The sequence below is a fragment of the Calypte anna genome, chromosome W (genome assembly GCF_003957555.1).
Source record: "Calypte anna isolate BGI_N300 chromosome W, bCalAnn1_v1.p, whole genome shotgun sequence".
NCBI lineage: Eukaryota > Metazoa > Chordata > Aves > Apodiformes > Trochilidae > Calypte > Calypte anna.
In genome coordinates this window covers 4,306,668-4,333,610 of record NC_044276.1, presented here as the reverse complement: position 1 = coordinate 4,333,610, position 26,943 = coordinate 4,306,668, and the positions used below count along the sequence as shown (strand labels likewise).

At 42.3% G+C, this 26,943-nt stretch overlaps 1 protein-coding gene across 1 annotated transcript; it reads left to right on the top strand.

The window, feature by feature from the left end:
• The first annotated feature begins 1,709 nt into the window (after window positions 1-1,709).
• LOC103529495 (polycomb group RING finger protein 3) lies at window positions 1,710-26,943 on the top strand. The gene is made up of 8 exons (XM_008494941.2): window positions 1,710-1,827; window positions 16,568-16,664; window positions 18,878-18,933; window positions 19,945-20,055; window positions 20,811-20,899; window positions 22,743-22,880; window positions 23,368-23,448; window positions 26,896-26,943. Exons 1-8 carry the CDS (start codon window positions 1,719-1,721, stop codon window positions 26,941-26,943), a joined length of 729 nt encoding a protein of 242 aa, XP_008493163.1. The 5' UTR covers window positions 1,710-1,718.

Here is a 26,943-nt window from a genome sequence, read left to right as displayed (position 1 = left end):
CCTCATCTAGATCATTGGTGAAGATATTGAACAAGACTGGTCCCAAAACTGGGCACTGAGGAACATCACTGGTGACTGGACATCAACTGGATTTGACCCCATTGATTACAATTCTCTGAGCCCAGCCATGCAGTCAGTTTTTAACCCAGCAATGAGTACTCCTGTCTAAGCCATGAGCCTCCAGCTTCTGTAGAAGAATGCCATGGGAAACAGTGTCAAAAGAAAAGAAGAAAAAAAGGCAGCTATTTAATTTGTAAATTTGGGGTGCCTTCCTTTTCATGGTGGTTCTAGCACCCTTTACTTTGGGAAGGAATGGGGAGCTCTATATTTCATATTTCTTAGTGCAACAGGGTATAGCTCTACTGATTGGTCAAGAACTTTAGTTTGTCATGGTTTATTTCATTCGATTTTTAACATTTAAAAAACCTGGTTTATTTTGCTTTTTATCTCCCATTATCAAATATGGATTCAAAATGATGCTCTTAACTGTAAAGACGTGAGGCTGACACTTATTATGGTTAACCCAGATTTGTCAAATTAGACCTATTTCTTTTGATTTTGCAATTTGCCAGTTACAGGAGGAACATATCTCTGCTTTCAGATGGCTTAATTACTAGCTTGAAATTGCTTGCACAAGTAAAATAGGATTTGGTCTTAAATCTGCATCCCCTAGTATACTGGATGTAAGTGGCAAGGGGGAGCAGGCTTCAGGGATGTGGCCTCTGTGGGAAGAGATGAGGTACTGCCCTGTGCTGGATGTAGCTGGCTTGGCAATGGACCCACCACAGGCCAAAGGAGAACCACTGTGAAAACATATTCAGAAAGCACTGAACAGAGGAGGGAAAAAAAAGAGTGAGAAACAGAGGCAATATCAAGGTCAGAGAAAGGAGGAGTTGTTCCATGATACTGGGGCATATATTCCTTGCAGCCTGTATAGGATCCGTGTCAGAATAGGTGGATATTCCTAAAGAAACTACTGCTTGTGCAGAACCTACAACAGAGCAGAGGAAAGTGTGAGAAGGAAGGAGCAGCAAAAAGAAACCATTGTGTACTGACTGTAACGCCCCTGTCCCCCCAGTCCATTTTAGGGGGAGTGGAGGAGTCTGGAGTAAAGAAGTAAAGCTGAACATGGGAAAGAGGAGGAGGAAAGTTGTTGGCTTAATGTTTGCTTTTTGTTTCCCACTACCCAGACTAGTAACTACATTTTTGTTTTAGCTGGCAATAAATTAAGTTAATTTTACCCAAGTCTTTGCTTGTGACAGTAATTGGTAAGCTTTCTCCCTCTTTTTATCTTGAATGCCAAGTTTTCTTGTTGCTGTTCTTCCTGCTTTCTCCTTGTTCTGCTGAGGAGGGAGAGTGAGCAAGCATCTGGGTGGGAGTTTGGCATTTAGTTAAGGTTAACCCACCACACTTGGTCAGTGTTAATAACATACTAGGACTCTTCCATGCTGAAACCTTGACATGTAAAATGGTGTAGATTTAAATTATTACACCATTAATTTTTAGAATATTTTAAAAGTTTATTACTTATTCAAAATATATGTCTCTCTGTATACAGGAGCTTGAAGCTATCTACATAAGCATATTTTTAAGGTGAATTATAGTTACTAATTTATTCCAAAACTACTTTTACCTCATCATTACATCTGAGCTGCTATTTAATGTGTGGGTCACTTCACTTCACTTTTTTTTTTTTTTTTCTTTTACAGATACCAAAGATGATGACTAGAAAGATTAAGCTTTGGGACATTAATGCCCATATAACCTGTCATTTATGCAGCGGATACCTGATTGATGCCACTACTGTAACAGAATGCTTACATACCTGTAAGTAGGAATATAATGCATTGAGTAAGCTAAAAATGGTTTTTTTTATTTGATGTGCTAGATGTTTTGACAGTTTTAGTTGAAGTTTAAAGTTTTACTGTGTATCAGCCAGAATAATGCAAACTTTGCTATACACTTATAATTTTTCAGCAAAAATAAATTGTTTTGTGAGACAAATAAGGAGAACAAGATTGAAACCATATATAGTAAATGGTAATGTATATGTTTAGTAATGTAATTTTTCCTCTGAATATTAGAAGTGGCATGCTTTAGAGATTATATGATGTTTCAGATTTGTCAGACATAAATTTTTTCCACTATGTTTGATTTCTAGATGCTCTTCATCAGCTTAAATGTATTTGCTTTTCTTGGTTTTCTTCTCATTCTTTTTTTTTATCTCATTCTTGAATCCTTTCTCAATATACTTCAAATATCAAGTTCCTTGGTGTTCTGTTTGGAGTAAAGCATTTAGAACCCTAATCTAGGCTTTTGCTTTGTTTTCTGTAATACTTTTCTAACTATTAAAATTGGTCTTGCTAGAAGGTCAATTTTTCATTGTTTTAACATATATTTATTTATTTGCAACCCTGAAAAATGCACTGCAAGCAAGCGTACTCAGTTCACACAGGCCATGCCATTTCTCAGGATTTTTAGAGTAAATCTACGGGGTATCTTGTGGAATGCCCCTTATTATAAATTTATGTTTTCAGAATGTTTTGTTGCTTTTGGTTTCATCCTTAGACTTATGGTGCTGATTCTGAGGGGAGACATAGCCTCATATTATGGGTGGATGGGTGGGGAGCATATTTTTAAAGAACAGCTACAGGTAAAGTGAGTTTTCCCACTTTGTTTCTTCATTTGTACCTTTGTCACAAACTGAGATAATCTTTGCTTACTTTTTGAGGGGTTGATTTCTCCTTATTCAAAACTGGAGTACCTACTGACAGAAAGTGAGAAATTAGTGGCTTTAGGAAAAGGGTTTGGTTCTTCTATTTTCTTGGTTCAAACACATTATGGTTTCACCCTTGCAACTAGATCTGCTAGGATGTGTCACTGGAGCACTGTAATGCAAGTTCTACGACTACCGGCAGCATGCTGCACACCCTTTCTACTGAAGGGTCTCCGGCGAGGCCAATCAGCTGGCAAGGGGGCGGCACCCAGACCGGCAGGAGGGATTTAAGTGGCTTCTGGGAGCGCCAGCGACCCGGAGCACCGGCGAACAGGAGCAGGCAAACAGGAAGGTGACGCGGCACCTCTTGAAGGAGCCATGGTATCCAAAGGAGGAAAAACTTTCGCTGTTACAACAAAACGTGTGTCCACACAGACGGAACCCCTTAAGATGGATGCAGCTGTTCAAGCCTCTGGCTGCGCAGAGTGTTTGAGCCTAGTACTAGCATCTGAGGACAGTGTCTGCGTGAGATGCGAGCAAGTGAATGACCTCCTATGCATGGTGGCAGAGCTTAAGGAGGAAGTAGAGAGATTAAGAAGTATCAGAGACAGTGAAAGGGAAATTGACTGGTGGAGTCACACCCTTTCGACTGCAAAAGAAATCCAAAAGGTGTCAGTGAAACCCTGCCCATCCTCCGATCAAACAGTAGTTGCAGACCAGGTGGATAGGGGGGAATGGAAACAGGTACCCCATCAGAAAGGTAAAAGAATCCCCTCCCAACCCCCACCATCCCCCCAGGTGCCCTTAAAGAACACATATGCGGCCCTGGACTCAGAAAATGAGGCGGAGGCCAGACAAGAGGAAGATCTCTCGGGAAGGTCTCCTGCTCGCCCCCTCTCTACCAGACGGGTTACAACTACAGCTACGAAGAAAAGAAGAAGGGTAGTTGTAGTTGGTGACTCCCTTCTGAGAGGAACTGAGGGCCCTATATGTCGACCGGACCCATCCCACAGAGAGGTCTGCTGCCTTCCCGGTGCCCAGGTGAGGGATATATTAGTAGGAGACTCCCCCAACTAATTCAGCCCTCAGATTATTATCCAGTGTTGGTAGTCCAGGCTGGCAGTGATGACATTGCTGGACGAATTACAAAGGTGATTAAAAAGGACTTCAAGGCACTGGGTCGTTTAGTTGATGGGTCAGGAGCACAGGTGGTGTTCGCCTCGGTTCCAGCAATAGAAGACCTGAATGAGGAGAGAACTAGGAAAACTAATCTGATCAATAGGTGGCTAAGGGATTGGTGCCACCGGCGGAACTTTGGGTTTTTCGACCACGGGACAACTTCCGTACTCCCTAGTGTACTCAAAACAGATGGGCTTCACCTAACTAACAAGGGGAAAAGGACTCTAGCGTATAAGTTGGAGAGGCTGATAAGGAGGGCTTTAAACTAGGTTTGAAGGGGGATGAGGTTGAAACTGGGCTCTCCAGAAAGGAGCCTAAGGGTGGTCTACCCAAGGTACGAGACAAACCAGCAGCCCAGCTAAAGTGCATGTACACCAATGCACGCAGCATGGGCAACAAACAAGAGGAGCTGGAAGCCATCGTGCATCAGGAAAGCTATGATGTAGTCGCTATCACGGAAACGTGGTGGGATGACTCCCATGACTGGAGTGCTACCATGGATGGCTATAGGCTCTTCAGAAGGGACAGGCAGGGTAGGAGAGGCGGAGAGGTAGCCCTATATGTTAGGGAGTCTCTTGACAGTGTAGAAATTGAAGTCTGTAATAATAAGGTGGAGTGCCTGTGGATCAGAATGAAAGGGAAGGTCAACAAGGCTGATATCGTGATGGGAGTCTGTTACAGACCACCCAATCAAGATGATGAGGATGATGAATTATTCTACAGGCAGCTGGCGGATGTCTCCAAATCGTCATCCCTTGTTCTTGTGGGCGACTTTAATCTACCAGACATCTGCTGGGAACTCCACACCACATAGAGGAAGCAGTCTAGGAGATTCCTGGAGTGTATAGAGGATAATTTCCTGCTCCAGCTAGTAAATGAGCCCACCAGGGATGGAGCCTCGCTTGACCTTCTTTTCACAAGCAGAGAGGAGCTGGTGGGAGATGTGGTGGTCGGTGCACGCCTGGGACTTAGCGACCATGAAATAATAAAGTTTTCAATATTCAGGGATACAAGGAGGGTCGTCAATAAGACCTCTACGCTGGACTTCCGGAGGGCAGATTTTGGCCTATTCAGAAGACTTGTTCAGAGTATACCCTGGGAAACAGACCTTGAAAACAGAGGGGTACAGGAGGGATGGTCGTACTTCAAGGAACAAGTTTTGAAAGCACAGGAGCAGGCTGTCCCAGTGTGCTGAAAGGCGAGCCGGCGGGGAAGACGACCGGCCTGGCTGAATTGGGAAACTCTGAAAGAAATTAGGGTTAAGAGGAGGGCCTACCAATTATGGAAAAAAGGGCTAACTACTCAGGAGGAATTAAGGAATATAGCTAAGTCATGTAGAAAGAAAATCAGAGAGACAAAGGCACAATGTGAACGGAATCTCGCCACCTCTCTGAAGGATAACAAAAAGTCCTTCTACAGATACATCAGCAGCAAAAGAAGGGGCTAGGAAAACATCCATCCTTTACTGGACACGGGTGGGAATATAGCTGTCAAAGATGAAGAAAAGGCTGAGGTATTTAACACCTTCTTTACCTCAGTTTTCAGCAGAAAGACAGGTTACCCTGAAGATGGATGTCTTCTGGAGCTCATAGAAAGTGACATGAATCTAAACACCCCCCCTGTAATCCTGAAGGACACAGTCAGTGACCTACTGAGATTCTTGGATCCCCACAAGTCTATGGGACCAGATGGGATCCACCCAAGGGTAATGAAGGAGCTGGCAGAAGAGCTTGCCAAGCCTCTCTCGATCATCTACCAACAGTCCTGGCTCACTGGGGACATCCCAGATGACTGGAAGTTGGCGAATGTCACGCCAATCCACAAAAAGGGACGGAAAGAGGACCCAGGAAACTACAGGCCCGTCAGCCTGACCTCAGTGCCTGGCAGGGTCATGGAAAAGATCATCCTTAGTGCAATCACACAGCACCTGCAGGATGGGCAAGGGATCAGACCCAGCCAGCACGGGTTTAGGAAGGGCAGGTCCTGTCTGACCAACCTGATCTCCTTTTATGATCAGGTGACCCGACTGGTGGATGAGGGGAAGGCTGTGGATGTGGTCTACCTGGACTTCAGCAAGGCCTTTGACACCGTCTCCCACAGCATCCTCCTGAAAAAACTATCAGCCCGTGGCTTGGACAGGAGCACCCTGTGCTGGGTTGAGAACTGGCTGGAGGGCCGGGCCCAGAGAGTGGTGCTGAATGGGGCTGCATCCAGTTGGCAGCCGGTCACTAGTGGTGTCCCCCAGGGATCAGAGTTGGGCCCGGTTCTGTTCAATATCTTCATTGATGATCTAGATGAGGGGATTGAGTCCATCATCAGCAAATTCGCAGACGACACTAAGCTGGGGGGAAGTGTCGATCAACTGGAAGGCAGGAGGGCTCTGCAGAGGGACCTGGACAGACTGGAGAGTTGGGCTGATTCCAGTGGGATGAGGTTTAACACGGCCAAGTGCTGGGTCCTGCACTTTGGCCACAACAACCCCATGCAGCGCTACAGGCTGGGGACAGAGTGGCTGGAGAGCAGCCAGGCAGAAAGGGACCTGGGCGTCTGGATTGACAGGAAGCTGAACATGAGCCAGCAGTGTGCCCAGGTGGCCAAGAAAGCCAATGGCATCCTGGCCTGTATCCGGAACAGCGTCGCCAGCAGGTCCAAGGAAGTGATTCTGCCCCTATACTCAGCGCTGGTGAGGCCACACCTCGAGTAATGTGTCCAGTTCTGGGCCCCCCAGTTCAGGAAGGATATCGAGGTCCTGGAGCAGATCCAAAGGAGGGCAACCAGGCTGGTGAAGGGACTCGAGCACAGACCCTATGAGGAGAGGCTGAGAGAGCTGGGGCTGTTCAGCCTGGAGAAGAAGAGGCTCAGGGGAGACCTCATCGCTGTCTACAACTACCTGAAAGGAGGTTGTAACCGGGTGGACATTGGTCTCTTCTGCCAGACGACTTTCAACAAGACAAGAGGGCGTGGTCTTAAGTTGTGCCAGGGGAAATTTAGGTTAGATATTAGAAAGAATTTCTTTACGGAGAGAGTGATCCGGCATTGGAATGGGCTGCACAGGGAAGCAGTGGATTCTCCGTCCCTGGAGTTATTTAAAAAGAGACTGGATGTGGCACTCAGTGCCATAGTCTAGCAACCGCAACGGTGGTAAAAGGGTTGGACTCGATGATCTCTGAGGTCCCTTCCAGCCCAGCCAATTCTATGATTCTATGATTCTATCTGGGCTTAGTGGGCAGAACTACTAGGGCTGGTCCAATAATAACTGTAGAAAAAAAATCTGTGGAGGCTTAAGGACAACACGTAGTCACCAATATGGTTAAAGTGAAGTCGTCTATTAACAATTCACACTCGCTTTATATAGAACCTGTGTTTATATAACGATATCTTGCAGGTGGCTTTATCTTGGCCACAAATTCTATTCTCACAGAACTTCTGCTGGTTACATCATTACTCTGCTATTCTACTTTTTCTGTTGCCAGCTCCCTTATCTTTCTCCCATAGCTCATCTTTCAGTAACCTTGTAACTAGGTCTCAAGGCCCTTAGCTTACTCTTAGCTAAAGCTAAATAGTCAGGATTGCTCACATCTGTTTTCTTCCAGACAGTTTCCCAACATATGCCCCTTTTTGTTTTTGAGCAATCCTGACTTACTTCATTATGCAAGATAACATGCTAATGATACATTGCCATAAACAACATACTAATAATACAAAAGCAATAATAACATACTAATAATCAAAACCAATAATAACAATTATAATTGATAAACCTTGCCTAATTAAATCTCTAAGCTATCCCCATATCCTTAAATGATTTAACCATTCATTTAACCCAGTATATGCAACAGTTAATTTTTTCATGTTATCTTAATCAATCGGTTTTGGCTGCGAATTGACTCTGAATGATCAGATAAATTTATGCAAATACACTCCATCCAAGTCTTCACAAACATAACCTAAAAGCTAACAATAAAAAGTCAGTGGCAGCACGACTTTGTAAAACTGCATGTCTGACACTATCAACATCTTTTAGCATCTGTGTTAAAATACAAAAAATTAAGTTCATCTGCTTAGCAGTGCAACAGAATAGCACAATCAAGATATAGACGAGGGATCTCCTAGTCAACATATGAACAATCACATGAATTACAACATTAACAAAAGCTTGTTATCAATACAACACAATACGAAAAGCACATTTCACACTGCAGTGGAAGGACTTAAATACCCTTTTAAAGTATGAGGAAGCTCAGGTGTCCCCGGGTGCATAGAGCCAAGGGGTTAGAGGAGGCTGTCGCGGTTTAACACTGGCCCGGCAATTAAACCGAATAACAGACGCTCTCTATTAATCTCTCTCTCCTTGATAAAGAAAGGGGAGAGAATAAGGGAGAGAGACTTATGGGTTGGAAACTAAACTACACAACTTTAATGAACAGTAATGATAAATAGGAAAAATTACTAAATATATACAAATATACAGGAAAATGGAAACCACATTCCTCCCTCCTTTCCCCTAATAACTCTCACGTCACCACCGAGGCTGCAGGGCAGCCCTGGGAAAGTCCAGGCTGGACTCCTGGAGTCGGCAGCAGTCGGGAACCGGAGGCAGGAACACACAGATATGGGCTGGCACGGATCAGGACCACAGGCAGACGAACGGACGGGATCCTTCCAGGATGCCGGGTGAAGGAAGGGAAACAGGGAAATCAGGAAATCCAGGAGTGTGGAAATCTGGAAAATCCGGAAAAGATCTGGCTCGGCCCTCGTGATGCCTCAAATTTATACTGAGTGTGACGTATATGGGATGGAATACTCTGTTTGGTCAATTCTGGCATCTATCTTGTCTGTTCCTCCCCAAAGGAGGCCTCAGGTGGGACCTCTTTATCCTCCTGGACGGTAAAATGTTTTCCTCAGAGCTGAGCAGTGTCCTTGGCTCTGCATACCAGTCTCTAGCAGTAACTATAAACATCAAGTGTTATCAATCCTAGAAGCACACACTGTCTGAGAAACTTGCTGTTAATTTCAGCAAGTGCAACTACTTACAAGAGACTTAGCTAAAAGCAAAAGTACAAGACAGAAAATCACCTTTATCCTGGTCCAAACCAGGACAGAGGCTTATCCGACAAAAATTGGTCGGGGGGCCCCAAAAGCGTCTCCAGACCCCTCCCGGGTCATGGCACGTTGGCGTCCTGGTTTCTTCCATGGCTGCCAAATTGAGGCCAAAAAGGCCTAATAAAATTGTTCAGAGACAGAATTCCAAGCCTTTAAACAGCAAAGGCACACTCTCCCCACCCCCCACCCCCTTTTTTTTTTCTTTTTTTTTTTTTTTCTTTTTTTTTTCTTCTCTGCTGTGGTGTCTGCAGCAGGGCTCATTTTCTGAGCAGCAGCAGTGTGTGCGGGGGGGCGAGAAGTGGCTGCGGAGGCATGAGTGGGGGTGCTCTCTGTACCAGGAGCAGCTCTCACTCCTCGCAGCAACTCTCGGCCTCCAAAAAGGCATGCTCATTCTCATAACTGTGGTTTTTTTGTTTTGTTTTTTTTTTCTCACTCCTCACCAATATAAAAGAAAAATTAACAACAACCACTAGAAGGTTCAAAAACGAAATAATATTGCTATTAAAATCTGGTGGAGTCAGCCTGAAACAAAATGAAGTGGTACAATCTCCCAAACCTAAACTGCAAGTGTAATTACCAACCAAGTTTTTTATCTCTGTATGAAACACCAGTGCACCATGCACCACAATATACATCAATATTGAGAACCATATTGCAATGATGGTCCTTAAGCAGCTTTATCTGCTTCTAGCATTCGCTCAGAAGCTTCTAACAATTGGGCTGCTGTAGCACCTTTTGGGAGTAGTCCTAATGGATGTTTAGTTTTTTCATTAGCATTGTCATATGCTAACATACCAAAAAAATTCTGTTTTCATCTCTTCCGACAAATCCAGATGTGATGTTATCGCTGAATATAAGTGATCTACAAATTTTGAATATGGCTCTGCTCCCTCTGTTTAATATTTGTAAAAGAAGGGATTGCTTGTGCAGGATCATGAACAGTTTGCAAAGCTTTATACGCCAATTCTTGTGAAAGTTGTAACACTTCAGTTTGAAACTGTGCCTGGAAATCTGCACGTACAAAAGGACAAGCACCGAGTAACATTTTTGCTTGCACTCTGTGTAATGCATCGGTGTTCTGTCTAGGAATCACAGCTGCATTTTCACACAGCACTTACCATTTATGATGAAATTGCAATTGTTGAGAAGGAGCTAACAGAGTATTAATGAGCATTTTTGTGTCATATGGCGTCAACTATTGAGCAGTAAAAAGATGCTGCAAAAGAGATTGAGTAAATGACTCAAACCGATTTCAAACCGTACCGTGCAATGGCAGCTTTGGCTTCTTTTACCATTTTCCAGTCTAATGCAACCCATTGACCTCCTCCTCCTGGTCCCACAATCACTGGAAAACCCATCGGACCCATACTGGGATCCATTTCTCCTTCAACTATAGCATTTTGAATAATTCCCTTCCATCTAGTTACTGGATACACACTCCCACCCCCCCCACTATCCCCACCACCACCCTCCCCTCCCCATGTTGGATCTGGAAGAGGTGGAGCAGTGGGTGTTAAAGGGTTAAGGGAAGTAGGAGCAGGAATAGGGAACGGATCATGGGGTAAAAATGGATTAGTGCCCCTGGGTTGTTCGGGATATTCCCTGGAGCAAAAACTAGGGTTGTTTTTTTTTTCAGGGGTATACTCATCCTTAGTCTCCAGTTCTTTCAGTTTTTTCAGCAGTTCCCTTAGTTGCTTTTCTCCGAGTCCCAGTTCTTTCCTTGGTTGTTGCTCTATCGCAGGCACTGATGGTGTTGACAGGGGAAGCAGAGGATTAATTGATGGCAACTGTGGTCAAGAAGATAAATCAGGCGTCGGAGGTGGAAAGGTGGCAGAGCAGTCGGGCTGGCACGGATTAGGACCACAGGCAGACGAACGGACAGGATCCTTCCAGGATGCCGGGTGAAGGAAGGGAAGCAGGAAAAGATCTGGCTCGGCCCACGTGATGCCTCAAATTTATACTGAGTGTGACGTATATGGGATGGAATACTCTGTTTGGTCAATTCTGGCATCTATCTTGTCCGTTCCTCCCTAAAGGAGGGCTCAGGTGGGGCCTCTGTGTCCTTGGCTCTGCATACCAGTCTCTAGCAGTAACTATAAACATCAAGTGTTATCAGTCCTAAAAGCACACACACTGCATGAGAAACTTGCTGTTAATTTCAGCAAATGCAACTACTTACAAGGGACTTAGCTAAAAGCAAAAGTACAGAAACAGAAAACCACCTTTATCCTGGCCCAAACCAGGACAGCTGTTTCCCACAGACAATGTGCTGTTGACTTTTCTTTGGATATGGCCATCTAATTAATTCCTTATTCACCAAACATTCCATCCATCAAACCCTTATGTCTTTCCCCCCCTCATTCTTTAATAATACTGATAAACTGCGCTGCTTGGGCCCCCTGAGTCAGAGGACCATGAGTGCGGGAACAGTGACTTTCCATTTGTGGACACTGACTTTGTAAGGGACCAGCTGCACCATCTGAATGTTCACAAGTCCATGGAGCCTGATGGGATTCACCCCAGAGTACTGAAGGAGCTATAGGATGTTATGGCAGAACCCCTCTCAATTATCTCCCAAATTCTTGGGAGTCTGGGGAGGTCCCTGTAGTGAAATGAGGCAACCAGGTGCCACTAATTGCCAGGTACTGGGCATGAGCTTGTGTTAAGCCCACCTGTGCCTGATTAGGGTGGGCCCCCACTGCACATGAGCAGGATTAGGGGGCCAATAAAAGGTAAGGCTCAAACTCACAAGCTCAGGTCATGCTGGAGCTCACAACTTTGGCATGCTTGGCTTTATACTGCTTCTATGAGCACTGTGGTAACCTGATTGCACCACTGGAGCTTTTTGTCTCAGCGCTGCACTAACTTGGTTGCGCCACTAGAGCTCATCACCCTTAGGGTGAGGCTCGAACCCACGGCCTCAGCATTGCTTGGGTTTGACTGTGTAAGTACTGCGCACTAACTGGCTGCGCAGCTCAAGCCTTCAGGAGTAATTTAGGAATATAATCAGTTTGTGTAGAAAGAAAATTAGAGAGACAAAGGCACAACTTGAACTGAATCTTGCCACCTCTGTGAAGGATAACAAAAAATCCTTCTACAGATACAACAATGGCAAAAGGAGGGGCAAGGAAAACATCCATTCTTTACTGGCGGGAATATAGTTGTCAAAGATGAAGAAAAGGCTGAGGTATTTAACACCTTCTTTGCCTCAGTTTTCAACAGTAAGACAGGTTATCCTGAGGACAGCTGGCTTCTGGAGCTTATAGAAGGTGATAAGAATCTAAACAGCCCCCCTGTAATCCAAAAGGAAACAGTCAGTGATCTATTGAACTGCTTGGATCCCCACAAGTCTATGGGATCCATCCAAAGGTGATGAGGGAGCTGGCAGAAGAGCTCGCCAAGCCTCTCTCTATCATCTACCAACAGTCCTGGCTCACTGGGGTCATCCCAGATGATTGGAAGTTGGCGACTGTCACGCCAATCCACAAAAACAGCCGGAAGGAGGACCCAGGAAACTACAGGCCCGTCAGCCTGATCACAGTGCCTGGCAGGGTTATGGAACAGATCATCCTCAGTGTAATCTCACAGCACCTGCATGTTGGACAAGGGATTAGACCCAGCCAGCATGGGTTTAGGAAGGGCAGGTCCTGTCTGACCAACCTGATCTCTTTTTATGATCGGGTGACCCGCCTGGTGGATGAGGGGAAGGCTGTGGATGTGGTCTACCTGAACTTCAGCAAGGCCTTTGACACCGTCTCCCACAGCATACTCCTGAAAAAGCTGTCAGCCCACAGCTTGGACAGGGGCACTGTACGCTGGGTTAGGAACTGGCTGGAGGGCCGGCTGCAGAGAGTGGTGCTGAATGGTTCTGCATCCAGTTGGTGGCCAGTCACTAGTGGTGTCCCCCAGGGATGAGTGTTGGGCCCAGTTCTGTTCAATATCTTTATTGATGATTTAGATAAGGGGATTGAGTCAGCAAAATTTGCAGATGACACTAAGCTGGGGGGAAGTGTCGATCAACTGGAAGGCAGGAGGGCTCTGCATAGGGACCTGGACAGACCGGAGAGTTGGGCTGATTCCAACTGGATGAGGTTCAACAAGGCCAAGTGCCGGGTCCTGCACTTTGGCCACAACAACCCCATGCAGCGCTACAGGCTGGGGACAGAGTGGTTGGAGAGCAGCCAGACAGAGAGGGACCTTGGAGTTTGGATTGACAGGAAGCTGAACATGAGCCAACAGTGTGCCCAGGTGGCCAAGAAGGTCAATGGCATCCTGGCCTGTATCAGTAACAGCATGGCCAGCAGGTCCAAGGAAGTGATTTTGCCCCTGTACTCAGCGCTGGTGAGGCCACACCTCTAGTACTGTGTCCAGTTCTGGGCCCCTCAGTTCAGGAAGGATATCGAGGTCCAAAGGAGGGCAACTAGGCTGGTGAAGGGACTCAAGCACAGATCCTATGAGGAGAGGCTGAGGGAGCTGGGGCTGTTCAGCCTGGAGAAGAGGAGGCTCAGAGGAGACCTCATCACTCTCTACAACTACCTGAAAGTAGGTTGTAGCCAGGTGGGGGTTGGCCTCTTTTCCCAGGCAAATCTCAGCAAGACAAGAGGGCATGGTCTTAAGTTGTGCCGGGGGAGGTTTAGGTTGGACATTAGAAAGAATTTCTTTACCGAGAGGGTGATTAAGCATTGGAATGGGCTGCCCCAGAAAGTAGTGGATTCTCCATCTCTGGAGATATTTAAAAAGAGACTGGATGTGGCACTCAGTGCCATGATCTAGTAACTGCAGCAGTAGTGTAGTGGTTCAAGGGTTGGACTCGATGATCTCTTAGGTCCTTTCTAACCCAGCCAATTCTATGATTCTGTCTTTGCCCCATCCCTATGTGTCCCTATATTATTTCCAGAATATTCTTTCCCTGATTCGACTGCCTATGGATTTCCTTCTTATACTTTAATTTCACCAGGAGGTCCTTATGCAGCCATGCTGTTGTCTTGCCTTCCTTGCCTGATTTATTACCCTTAGGAATCAGTAGTTCCTGCATGATCACTGCAGTCCAGGGTGCCACCAATCTTGACCTCTCTAATTAGTTCATCTGTGTTGGTGAGCAAGAGGTCCAGTAGCCCTTCTAGTCAGGCTGTCTACCCACGTGGGCTCTCCTTGACACACCATGAGTCTTCTTGACTGCTTACATCTTGCTGTGCTGCTTTTCCAGCAGATGCCAGAGTGATTGAATTCCCCTAGCAGGATAAGGGACTGTGACTGTGATGCTTCCCATGGTTGAATTAAGAATGCTTCTTCCACAGGCTCCTCTTGATTGGGCAGTCTGTAGTAAACAATAACCATGAGGTTTCCTTTGTTGGCTTGGCCCCTGAATTTTACACATAAGCTCTCAACCTCTCAGTGCTGTTTTTCAAAGACAGGTCTGTGCAATCAATCCATTCTTTTATAGAGAGGTCAACCACCTCTGTCCCTCCTTCCTTGCCTGTCTCTTCTAAACAGTTTATAGCCGTCTACTGCAGCACTTCAGTTGTGCTATTTGTACCACCACATATCAGTGACAGTAACAGTAACAATTCCTGCTTGTTACCCATGCTGGCTGCCCCGGTCTCTTTTCTAGTGCTCAGCCCTTCCCCTGCTAATTCTAATTTAAAGCCCTCCTAAGTCTGGTTGGCTTGTTGGTGAAGACCCTCTTGCCTCACAGGTGAATCCCATGAGGTGCTGACAGACCTGGCTTCTCAAAGGCAGATCCATGATCATAGAAACCAAAACCTTGGAACCAGCCACACAGCCAGGCTTCTCCTTCCTGAACCCTTTACTCTGACTGAGAGAATAAAGTAGAACACCACTGGTGCTTCAGATCATTTTATCATTGCTACAAGTTACATATAGTCTCTTTTGATGATTTTAAGTTGCTTCATCGCAGTGTCATTGGACACTATGTGGAATAGCAGGAGTTGATAGTATGTAGGATTTAACAGGCTCGGCAGCCTCTCAGTGCATTGCAAATGTGAGCTCCTGGTAGGCAGCAAACTTCTCTAGAAAAAATTTAGGGCAAATGGGTGCCTCTCAGTAAGGAGTCTCCATTTACCTGTTGGGGAAACAGTTCAGAAATATACAGGTTGTGAGCAATCCTGACTTACTTCAATTTAGGCCACATTGGGTTAATGGTTTTGAGGCCTAGTTAGAGGCTTTCTGAGAATGAGCTAATGGGAAAGAGATAACTTAATTGGCAACAGAAGAGGAAAATAATTATGTGAGAAGAATCTTTCCGTGAGAATGGTATGTGTGATTGGAATACAAAGCCACCTGCATGATAAGATGGTGTAAACAAGACTTCTCTATATAAGTGAGTGCAAGTTGTTAATAAACGATTTCATACAATCGTATTGATGTGCACATGGAATCCTTAAGCCTCCGCAGACTGTTTTCCCACATTTACCGATACTTTGTGTGCTTTTCCTGGTAGCACTGGTTCTAATGCAGGTGGATGGGTGGATCAACTTTGCATGGTCAGCTTTTCCTGGATCCTGTCAGTTACTCATGTGCTCTTTTTTTCTCCAACTCCAGAGCATCATCTCTGTTATGCAGGGACACTTTAGGGGAAGGTTCTTCCTTCTGCCCTGAGTGGAGACGCAGGTCCAGTCTCCTTCATCTTGTGATTTATTTGTGTCAATCAGCTTGAGGTTAAATTCAGCCTTACCTTCCATTGCACAGCCTTAAGTACGGCTGTCACTCAGCCTGGGGCAGTACACAATAGCACATGTTCATCTCCCGTTCACATTTCTGGATACCGTACTGCCCATTGAGCTCCTATTGGAACAGCTATTTGTTTGAAGACTTCTAGCTTGGCACACTTGCAGCTATGACATCAGTCACTGCCTTCAAGTGCTAGGGGAACTTCCAGGTGCTGTAGCTCCATGCAACCTGAGGTCTGGACAGCTATTTCAGTCCTTGGGAGGTTTGTTTGTGTGGAGACATTAGCATAGGTAGGCTGTAGTGCTTCTGTAGTGTTTCAGCCTCAGTCTTGCAGCTGTGGCATGTTCTTTTCACCATGTTCTTTTGACAAGTCACAATCTCATATTTCTCAGTGAAAAAAAATTATTTATTTATGGAATGGTAGTTCTTTTGAAAAAAATGTCATTCCTCTAATTTTAATTCTCTGGAATTCTCAATTTTATGGGTGGGCTTGCACAGCTACCAGTTAGTTGGGGTGATCATTAGAGCTGCAGCCTAAGCCTGCAGGCGAGTGGATCAGGCAGCAGCCCAACAGCTGACAGAGTACACTGCTCTCTATGAAAACTAGTGACACCACTCCCAACAGATGCCACACTCTTGGTCTTTAGTTCTCCCTAAGGACTGGTTTTATGTGGCTTCATGGATTTTGAACTGACCATGGGGACCACCAGCACCATCCAGCTCTTGCCTGCAACTCTCACAAGACCTGTTGCATGCAGGCTTATCCCTCTGCAGACACCTAAGGGTGTCAGAAACCCACTCATACCCCCAGTGACCTCACAAGTTTCTTCACTATGTCTTGTTTTATTTCTTTTTAATTATTAATGTTCTTGTCATTAGTCTGTAGAAGCTGTTTGGTGAAGTATTTGGAGGAAAACAACACCTGTCCAACGTGTCGGATTGTTATACATCAGAGCCATCCATTACAGTATGTTGGGTAAGTGTTGGGTAAGTGGAGGACCCCATGCCAAGGGAGGTGACTGTGCTTGAAGTAGTCCGTGGATCCATGGACCACCTGTGCTGGAGCACCTTGCTCTTGAGGGACTGTACCTTGTGGGAGGGACTCATATTAGAGGGGTTCATGAAGGAGTCTCTCCTGTGGGAGGGACCACACATTAGAGTAGGAGAAGATTGTGAGGAATCCTTCCTGAGGAGGGACAACTGGTCAAAAACAACCTGTGACCAATGGACCATAAACACTACTGCCTGTCCCCCTGTGCTGCTGGTGGGGAGGAGGTAGAGATATTGAGAACAAAGTAATTTGGGCTTGGGAAGAAGGGAGGGGTGGGGTAAAGTATTTAAGCTCTGGTTTGTGTTTTCTTTTTTCCCTGTTTTGATTTGATTATTGATAAATTAATTTTTTTTCCCAAGTTGAGTCTGTTTTGCCCATGACCATAATTTGTGAGTGAAACCCTCCTAGTCCTTGTCTTGATCCACAGGTTTTTAGGTGGATTTCCTCCTTGCAATCCTGAAAGGAGGGAGGGGGAGCGAGCAGCCGCGTGGTCCTTTGTTGTCGTCTAGGCTTTAACCACAACAGTTTCCTCTGAAATTTTAAAAATTTCAAAGTTATCAGTCAAATGTATATATCGCATGACTTGGCCAGATCTGCTCTAGAGTTTCGTACCATAGCAACTTTCATTGATAGAAATGTATTGAGAGAATGTGTTCACAATAGCTGCTGTATGTTGTGTAGACTCTTGTCTACATCCATGCAAGTTTCTTTCTGTTTGTGGCACTGCTTCAAATGCGCATGTCTCTATTCTAGTGCAGCTTTTGAAGAAGTGGCTATAAAACTTTCTGAATTGATAAAAAATGAGTCCCCTTCAGGAGTCAGAAATAAGATTTTTATAATAATAATGTTTTAATAATAATAAGGTTTTTCTTATACCTTCTGAGAATGATGTAGCAACTGTACTAGAGTATACTTTGAAATATGATCAAACAGTAATGACAAATCCATGCCAGTAGGCAAGAAGAAACAAACAGCACTTAAGACAACATGGTTATACTCTGTAAAGCTACAAGAATATATCTGTGTATTGGTTCAGAATCCTGTTTTCAAAGGTAATAGAGGCTTGAGATCATAATCTCAAATCGATTAGTTAGAAGTGGATTTGAGAGTTGTTAGTGGATACTGAATGCACAGTATTATGTCTTTTGAAAAACTTGCCCCTTCTTCAGTCTAGGTTCTTTGCTCTACTGCTTTGAAAGATGAAGATGCCTTCTCCTAGAGAAGTATTTTCCTGAGCTGGTTACAAAATACTGCCCCTTAAAGATCAAAGCAGATAGCCTATGTCCTACTTGTTTGGTATAATAAACTCTTGCCTAGTAGCAGCTGAGGCTGACATTTTAGCTTGTATTGGATTTTATTTATGGCTTGGAAGTCAGGGTAATGTTTAGGAAACAACTTTTTTAGAGTAATCCAGGAAATGGCAGATTGTAGTTAAACTTTGGTTGATATCAGTGTTTATAATCTTGACCAGTCCTGCTTCCCCACCATTTTCTTCCTTATGTGTTGGATCAGAATGTCTTTTTTTTGTTCCACCCTTTTTAGCTAGATTGAATTCTGAGCTACATGGTGTTGTTCTCAGGTAAAATGCTGGATTATAAGAGCAGACACAAATTTTCCTTCCTTTGTTCTCTTCTTTGTTTCTCCTTTTTTTTCCTGACAGGCTTTTTCCTCATGTTTTTGGTGGGTTTTTTCCAAGTCCAGTATAGATAAGTAAGCAGCCTAGAAACATGAGACATTATTTAAAAGGGATAAGAAAGTCTAGCGTTTAGAAACAGAAAATAAAAATAAATGCTTTTGTCAAAATTGTCAAGGAATTTTGAGTTACGTTACTGATACACATGCAGGTATATGGCATTTCTCACAGGATGCCTTCCTTTGCATCATAAAGACCATCCTTCCTAGCATTTCTGTTAAACTTCTGTCAGATTTTGTCAGTTCTTGTCTTAGTCTGAACCTTGTCTGCTTTCCTTTGTTACTGTTACCTCATGTTTGATATTTTGATTATAAAAGATAAATATTTTTCTTTCAAGACTTTAGAGGTTTGTAGAATTGATTTAATACTGAATCTCTTAAAGAGAAAAGTTTTGAATCAAGATAGCTAATTTAAATCTTCAATTTTTCTTTTTTTTCCTTGCTAGTCATGATAGAACAATGCAAGATATTGTTTACAAACTTGTGCCAGGCCTCCAAGAAGGTAAGTTTTCTGGTACAACCTATTTCTACTGAATGTTAGATTTACATAGGTCCTTCACATTAATGAAAAGAGAAAGTGAGGAAAATGTTCATGTATAGTTGAAAAGAACCACGTTTCCTCTATACTTCAGTGCTTTTTTTTAATTTTAGACTTGTACTAGTAGTGTAACTGAAGAACTTCAAAAAGAAAAAGATGGTGTTATTTCAGGGAAAAGTAACATTATGTAAACCTAAATTATGTAAACCTACAACTTTTTCATGTTGGCATTTATTCTACAATTTGCATGCATTCATGTGTACATATTGTGTACATACATGTGTGTATGTGTACACACATGACGTGTACATATTCACATCTTTTTTTTTTAAATTTCAGAGTTCTCAGATGTAGAATATTGATGTAGCATAACTTCTAGTGAATTTTTCTTTTAAGATGTACATAAATACTTTGTTAGCAGGTACCTTTTTATTTGTATCCTTATAATCTACTAATTAATCTGTTCAACTAAAGTTATGATTTATAATAATTATTCAGCATTATGTTTCAGTGGTGTGTTGCTATTTTTATTTAAGTAGAATATTTCAATCCAATTAAGTTGTCAAGTGAGGACATTATCAGGCATTTATAAGCAAGTTTAGGTAAAGAGCTTATTTTAAAATTGTTTCTAGGGTATTCAGGATCAGAAATACAGATAAAAATTGAAAACCAATATTTTGACAGAAACATTGAAGGGGAAAGCCACAAAATGTGGTATAGTATTTAAATTTTATTTTATATGTAATAACAGAATGGTGTAATAATAGCTTTGCAAATGACTTGGTAGCATTCTGCCTCTCAATAATAAGATCTGGAGTAACTCAATTATGGCAGCAAGAGTATAGAAGTAGCAAAAAGTGATAATACTACTTGCCTGACAAGCTTCTTTTACAGAACAGAGGAGGGTTTTGGAACACCTTGATAAATATTGTGATAGAACATTATTAAGTAACTAATATTTACAATTTTAAACAGCGGAAATGAAAAAGCAGAGGGAATTCTATCACAAAATGGGTATGGAAGTACCAGGGGACATCAAAGGGGAGACATGCTCTGCAAAGCAACATCTAGATTCACATCGGAATGGTAAATGGTATTATATTTATTCTGTCTTGGGGTAGGGGTGCAGACTGCCATTAAGTTGCTGAAAGGATCTCTCAGAGGTAGGTGTCTAGCTAATATTTATTAGCACTCAGAATTGTTGTATAATATGGTACAAGGCTTGCTTGTGCTTATATATTTGACTACAAGAATTCACCACTTTGAACTCACCATCAAAGTGCAATATTGTTTTGCATCACACTTGTTAATAGAATGCATTATTTTATCTGGCCATCATGTGTTCTTGGGGAAGATCTTCAGTAGTATCTGTGGGAACTCTATTATAAGAAAAGGTTACCTTTAATCCCAGTCCTGAATTGCATTAATTCAGAAACTTCTGGTATTAAGTGTAATTTTGTGATAGAAATGGTGTGGTGGTCATACTTAGTGTGTGTATATTTATCCAAGGGCAAAAGAATTCTCAATTTGCAACTGTCAGGAGAGCATATCTGTTTTACAGAATAGTGAATGAGCCTTGAAGAATTTGTAGCAAGGTGTCTTGAACTGATTTTATTTTTGAAAACTTTGGAGTAGTGTCCATATCTCTGCTACCAAGAATGAAGCTGCTTTCCAACTTTTTTACTGGTTAGAAGAGAAGTTGATCATGCTAATTACTTTAAAAAATAAAACCTCAAACAAGAAAATCACAGTTGCTCTTACAGTCTTGACTTTGTTTCAGGTTTACTTGTCATTTAATATGTCTAATTTAATTATTGTCATGCTCTGCTTTCTTCTAATAGGTGAAACTAAACCAGATGAAAATTCAAACAAAGACACTTCTGAAGAAAAGCAGGAAGAAGATAATGACTATCATCGAAGTGATGAACAGGTGGACTTCTGATATAGGGCATTTCTTAGTTTTATTTTGTATTTCTAATTTATCTGTAAATTATTATTTTTCTTTGATAATCTTTTTTTGCCCTCTGAGAGAAACAAAATATAGTGTACTCCCATGACTCTGTGTAAACTTGAGCTGCATCTTCTTTATTTTGGTAGCTGTGGAGAAATTTGGTTTTCAGAATTTCATTAAGGTTTGATAGTTATAACTATTTCTGAGTTTCCTCAGTATTGGCTAAACTCTGTGTTGGCTTTGATCTCAATTAGATTTCAAGTAATTTGGGCCATTTATCTGAGATTCTACTCCCATTACACTCTGGTGCATCAGGACTGAATATGTTGCAATAATTAGAATGAGAAGTCTTTTTTAACTTGGTATTTAATGTCAGTTTTTAAACACAAAACCTGTTTGAGTCTGCAACTTGCTATTGGAATGCACAAGTCACTACATTAATGTTTCCCTGCTGTGTCCAAATTAAATTAAATCTGGATTAATTTTCCATTTAATTATAATGCAGTGGATTGTGCTTTGTACCAGATAGTTTAAGTGCACAGAATAAAACTTATTCTAAAGAGCTTAGATGATTGAGAAAACAGGAGGGAAATGAAGCACAGAGATCAAAAGGGTTATTTTCCCCATATAATCTTTTGAACTTCAAAAATTTGTTACATCATCTGCATCAGTAAATTTTAAAATTCAAAATAATACTTTAAAACATCTTAAATATCAAACTATGTTACTGGATTCATAGATTAAATTAAAAACAGTCATTAAAAAGTAATAATCATTTTGTCAGGGAGCAGCTTCTGCTCCATAGGACAGGCAAGCCAGGAGCCAAGAGTGACAGCAGGGGAGGCAAGGCACTGACCTCACCAACAAGGGATGCAGTCCCTCAATACCTGAATAAGGAGAGCATAGCAGCTCTGGTGGCAGTGACCAGATTCAGTCACAGTCCAGTGGTCACCAACTAAATTTTTAGTGATGAGGAAGGTTCAAGGTTAATCCAGAAAGTTAAATTGGCAAGTTGAATTTAAAGACTATATATTTGACAGAATCACAGAATCACAAAATGTTTTAGGTTGGAAGAGACCTCCAAGGTCTCCAAAATTTCCAATTTCCAACTTCCAATTTAGGTCCAGAGATGATTTAACTGAAGTCATATACAGTCCAGTGATCACCAAGCCAAGTCCATAGTGATGAGACAGATCCAAGGTCATGCCAGGAAGTCTAATCTGTGGGTGGGGGTCTAGGCCAGGCATAAGCATGGCTGCAATATAGCTCATGCAGGGGGACCAACCAAGGGAAGGAACTTCATCTTGAATTATGCTGCTAAGTGGAGCAGAGTGAGCTCACACTGAAAATTCTTCAAGTTTTTTCTCAAATATCTCTTTCTTAACAACAATTTCATGATCATACAGCTGCTTAATTAAAATTGGCCCTGAGCTCAGGCAACCAAACCCCCAGGGGAGTGGAATGAGCTCAGGGTCCTGAGAGGTTTTCATGTTAGATATCTCGCTTTGGTCTTGGCCTAGGCTTATTTAGAATTAGTTGCATCCTCTGCAGTTAGAATAAAGTTCTGGAACAAGGCATCCCTAAAGTTCTGCCTTGAATTTTTGTTCATATCCCTTTTGAGTTGAATGTCGCTTAACAGTAAGCCGACAAAATACTAGACGACCTTTTTTTAATGACACTGTATGCATTTTGCTTTAAAGTATACTGATATTCTACATTTTTACCTTTTTGTTAGATTGATAAATGCTGCATGTGAAATGCATAATAGGGAATGCAGAAAATTCTGTCAACTCGCCCTGACTGCATTTGCTTTTTCCTGAAGGTAAGCATCTGCTTGGAATGCAATAGCAGCAAATTGCGTGGATTAAAACGAAAATGGATCCGCTGTTCAGCACAAGCAACAGTCTTGCATCTAAAGAAGTTCATTGCTAAAAAACTTAACCTTTCTTCTTTTAATGAGGTAATGTTTTAATATTTAAGCATTATTTTGCAAAAGAAAGTCTTATGGATTTTTTTTCTAAACAGTGTCTTTCCTTCCAACCAGATTAAAAACAAAAAAGCCAAAACTGAAGCACACACTAGTTCCTCATATAAAGGAACAGAAAATGGCCCTTCCAACACTGAAAATTCTATGATTCAATTATAATCTCATATTTGCTTATGAATCCAAAAGTTAAGAGAACTATAAAGTGTCTGCAAAACACTGAGTCCTAAACACTGATGTATAAGCAGGAGATAGCCTTTTAAAAATGCATTTTCAAAGTAGGAAGCTACTTGCTGGGTACTGTGTAAACAATTTTTGTTAGTATGTCAAAGGACAAAGATGTCTTGACATGAGAATTGAGTTCTGTTTCTTTGATCTTTTTATTTGGCTTTATCTGAAGTGTATTGTTTCAAAGTCATGTTCTGCGCCTCAGTTATTTAATTATTTCTTATTTTTACATCAGCTGGATATATTATGCAATGAAGAGATTCTTGGCAAGGACCACACACTCAAGTTTGTAGTTGTTACTAGATGGAGATTTAAGGTATGACACAACTTTTTTTCATCAAAATTTTCATGTTCTATGTAAATAAGCTGACTGAAGAACAAAGTTCATAAAGCATACATCATGCAGGCCTGTACTGCACTAACTTTAAATAGTTAACATACCCACTTTAAAATGTCTAATAATGTCTAATAAACTACTAAATGTCTAATAAACTACCTTTAAAAATAGATATTTTTCTTAATTCAAAAGAGAAAAATGTGGCAAAACGTAAAATGTGCCACTAAGGAAAAGAGGAAGTTGACAGTGGATGTCAATTTGATAGTAATTTAAAATTTCAGTGACAAAGGAGACTGAAGCCATTGAGAGGGACATTTTTTCTCAGCCATGTCAGCCAGATAGAACGAATATTACTCTTTGTAGAAGGTGAAACTAGTTACAAGGCAGAAGACAAATATTTAGTATGTTTGTATTCTGTAGTTTGGAAGAGAGGCTGAATATCAATGACTGAGGGAGCTGGGGTTGTTTAGTCTGGAGAAGAGTAGGCTCAGGGGAGACCTCATCACTCTCTACAACTGCCTGAAAGGAGGTTGGAGCCAAGAGGGAGTCGGTCTCTTCTCCCAGGCAGCGCTCAGTAAGACAAGAGAGCATGGTCGTAAGCTCTGCCAGGGGAGGTTTAGGTTAGATATTAGGAAAAAATTCTTTACAGAGAGGGTGATCAGGCATTGGAATGGGATGCCCAGGGAGGTGGTGGATTCTCCATCCCTGGAGGTTTTTAAGAAGAGACTGTGTGTGGCATTCAGGGCCATGGCCTGGTAACCATGGTGGTAGAGGATCAAGGGTTGGACTTAATGAACTCAGAGAGGTCCTTTCCAACCCGGCTGATTTTACAATTCTATACTCATTAAAGGAGGGGGATGAATTATCTTTGTTTCCCATTTCAGTTCAAGAGACTTATAGCTATATTTAGTATGAATAAACAAGGCTGAGTTGAGTGGGTCTCTAGGCTACTGATGTTAGTTTTTAAAATTTCAATTTTATTAATTAATTAAACCATTAACAGAATATTGAGTCTCAGTCATTTATAACAATTTCTTTAAAGAAAGCAAAACCAAAACTCCACACACCAAAACTTACAGCTGATTAGTAAATGATGGGAGATTCATATTGAGCATAAATTATCACTGGTGATTTATGTCCATCCAAATAAAATGTCTGTAAGAATAATAAAATGTCAAGTTGTACATCTAGGATACAAGTCACATCCAGAGAATCAGGATGTGTGTGGCTTGGAAGTAATAATCTTGAAGAGGGGTTAGTGTTCATAATGGACATGCAACACAACACAAGCTCCTAGGATAATACTATTATAGAAAGATGGAATACCTTCCAATGCATAAATATAAGGGATGAATGAGAATAGGTAGGCAATTTTTATCTGTTCATGACAAAATAATTAATTTCAGATTGGGAAATAGAAGGTAGGATATTATGGTCAGTTATGACATGTTTACAAATGACCTGGAAGAGAGGTAAACAGTGAGGTGACATTGGTGCCAAGAAAGTTATTCAAGACAATAAATCAAATAGTGATATAAGTTGACTGCCATCAAACAGAAATCAGGTTTTGAGGTTAGACATAAAGATAGCACAGTAATGGTCCAAGAAAAACCCAAATGAAATCATATACTCATAGACTGGTTTGGGTTGGATCATCTAGTTCCATCCCCTCTGCCATGGGCAGGAACACCTTCCACTAGACCAGGTTGCTCAAGGCCCCATCCAACCTGGCCTTGAACACTTCTAGGGAGAGGGCATCCACAATTTCTCAATTTCTTCAATTCCATCACAATTTCTGGGCAACCTGCTCCAGTGTCCCTCAGTAAAAAAATTCTTCCTAATGTCTGAGTGCACCTAACAGAAGCATCCAACAGATGCAGCAGTTTGCACAGTGGTTTCTGGGCTCTGCTTTTAAATCATCTAGATTTTCTGGGAACAGGACCAACTTCCAAGATCATCAGGGGACTCCTAGGAACCCCTTGAAGAACTTCAGGGTGCCTGATGTTGCTGGGAAAGGACAGGAGACTGTGATTCTAGCAAGGGGAAAGGTTAAGTCCTGCCCCTGGTGAGGAACAGCCCCTTGCACCAATGTATGATTGGTGCCACCCAGCTGGAAAGCAACTTGGCAGAAAAGGATCTGGGTCCCGGTGGACACCAAGTTGAACATGAGCCAGCAACATGCCCTTGCAGCAAAGAAGGCTAACAGTATCCTGGGCTGCTGAGGCAAGGTATTGCTAGTAGGTCAAGGGATGTGATCCTTCCCCTCTACTCACCACTGTTGAGGCCACACGTGGGGTCCTGTGTCTAGTTCTGGGCTCCTTAGTACAAGAGAGACAGACATAATGGAGTGAGTCCAACAAAAGGCCATGAAGATGATAGAGGGACTGGAGCATCTCTCCTATGAGGAAAAACTGAGAGAGGTGGTTACTATGTAGCCTAGAGAAGAGAAGGTTCTGGAAGTGGGGGAGTAATTTCATCAATGTATATAAGTTCCTGAAGGGAGGGTGAAAACAAGATGGAGCCAGGCTCTTTTCAGTGGTGTCCAGTGACAGGACAAGAGGCAATGGGCACAAGCTGAAACACAGAGGTTCCATCTGAGAATCAGGAAACACTTTTTCACTGTGAGGGTGACTAAGCAATGGAAGGGGTTTTGGGTCTAGGGATTTTGCAGAGTCTCCCTCCTTGGAGATATTCAGAAGCCATCTGGATACAGTCCTGTGCAATTGGCTCTAGGTGACTGATTCAGCAGAGGGGTTGGACCAGATGACCTCCAGAGGTCCTTTCCAACTTCAATCATTCTGTGATTCTCAGCATGTATTTTTCTTCTCTTAAGCCTGTTCTTTTCAGGTAACTATTGCTCCTTCTGTTCACATAAGTACCTAAAGAGACAATTCACACACAAACTCACGCAGAAGAGGCTTTTATGACCATTCTTTATGTTGTGTAAACTTGATCTATAGAACTCTGTATTGCAGGATTTTGTAAATGTTAAAAGTTTACATAGCTTTAAAAAAGCAAAGGGTAAATTCACAGAAGAATTATTGGGTGAGGACTATTAATACAAGGCTCTACATCTAGCTTAGGAAACTCCTGAATTGTTTGTGATTGGGAAGCATTCTGGAGACTATTGCTATTTACTTACCCTGTTCTTATGTCCTTCCCCAAGGGTCTGTGATTGACTCCTGATGGGAACAGGTTCCATTCTAGGTAGCTTAGTTAGCTACTCTTAGGATGATCAGTTACTGAGGCAAAAGTAGGATTCTTTTGGGGAGGGTGCTGTAGTTGGAGTATCTTGGTGAAGTATGTATTTAGATATAGCTACTCTGATAGTCTCTCTAATTGATGAAGCAGGTAAATTTTATTTATAATATATATGAATTCATTTTGGTTTTGCCCCATAATTTGTCTAATCATTCTGTCTTGCAGAAAGCGCCTCTACTGCTACATTACAGACCCAAAATGGACTTGCTATAG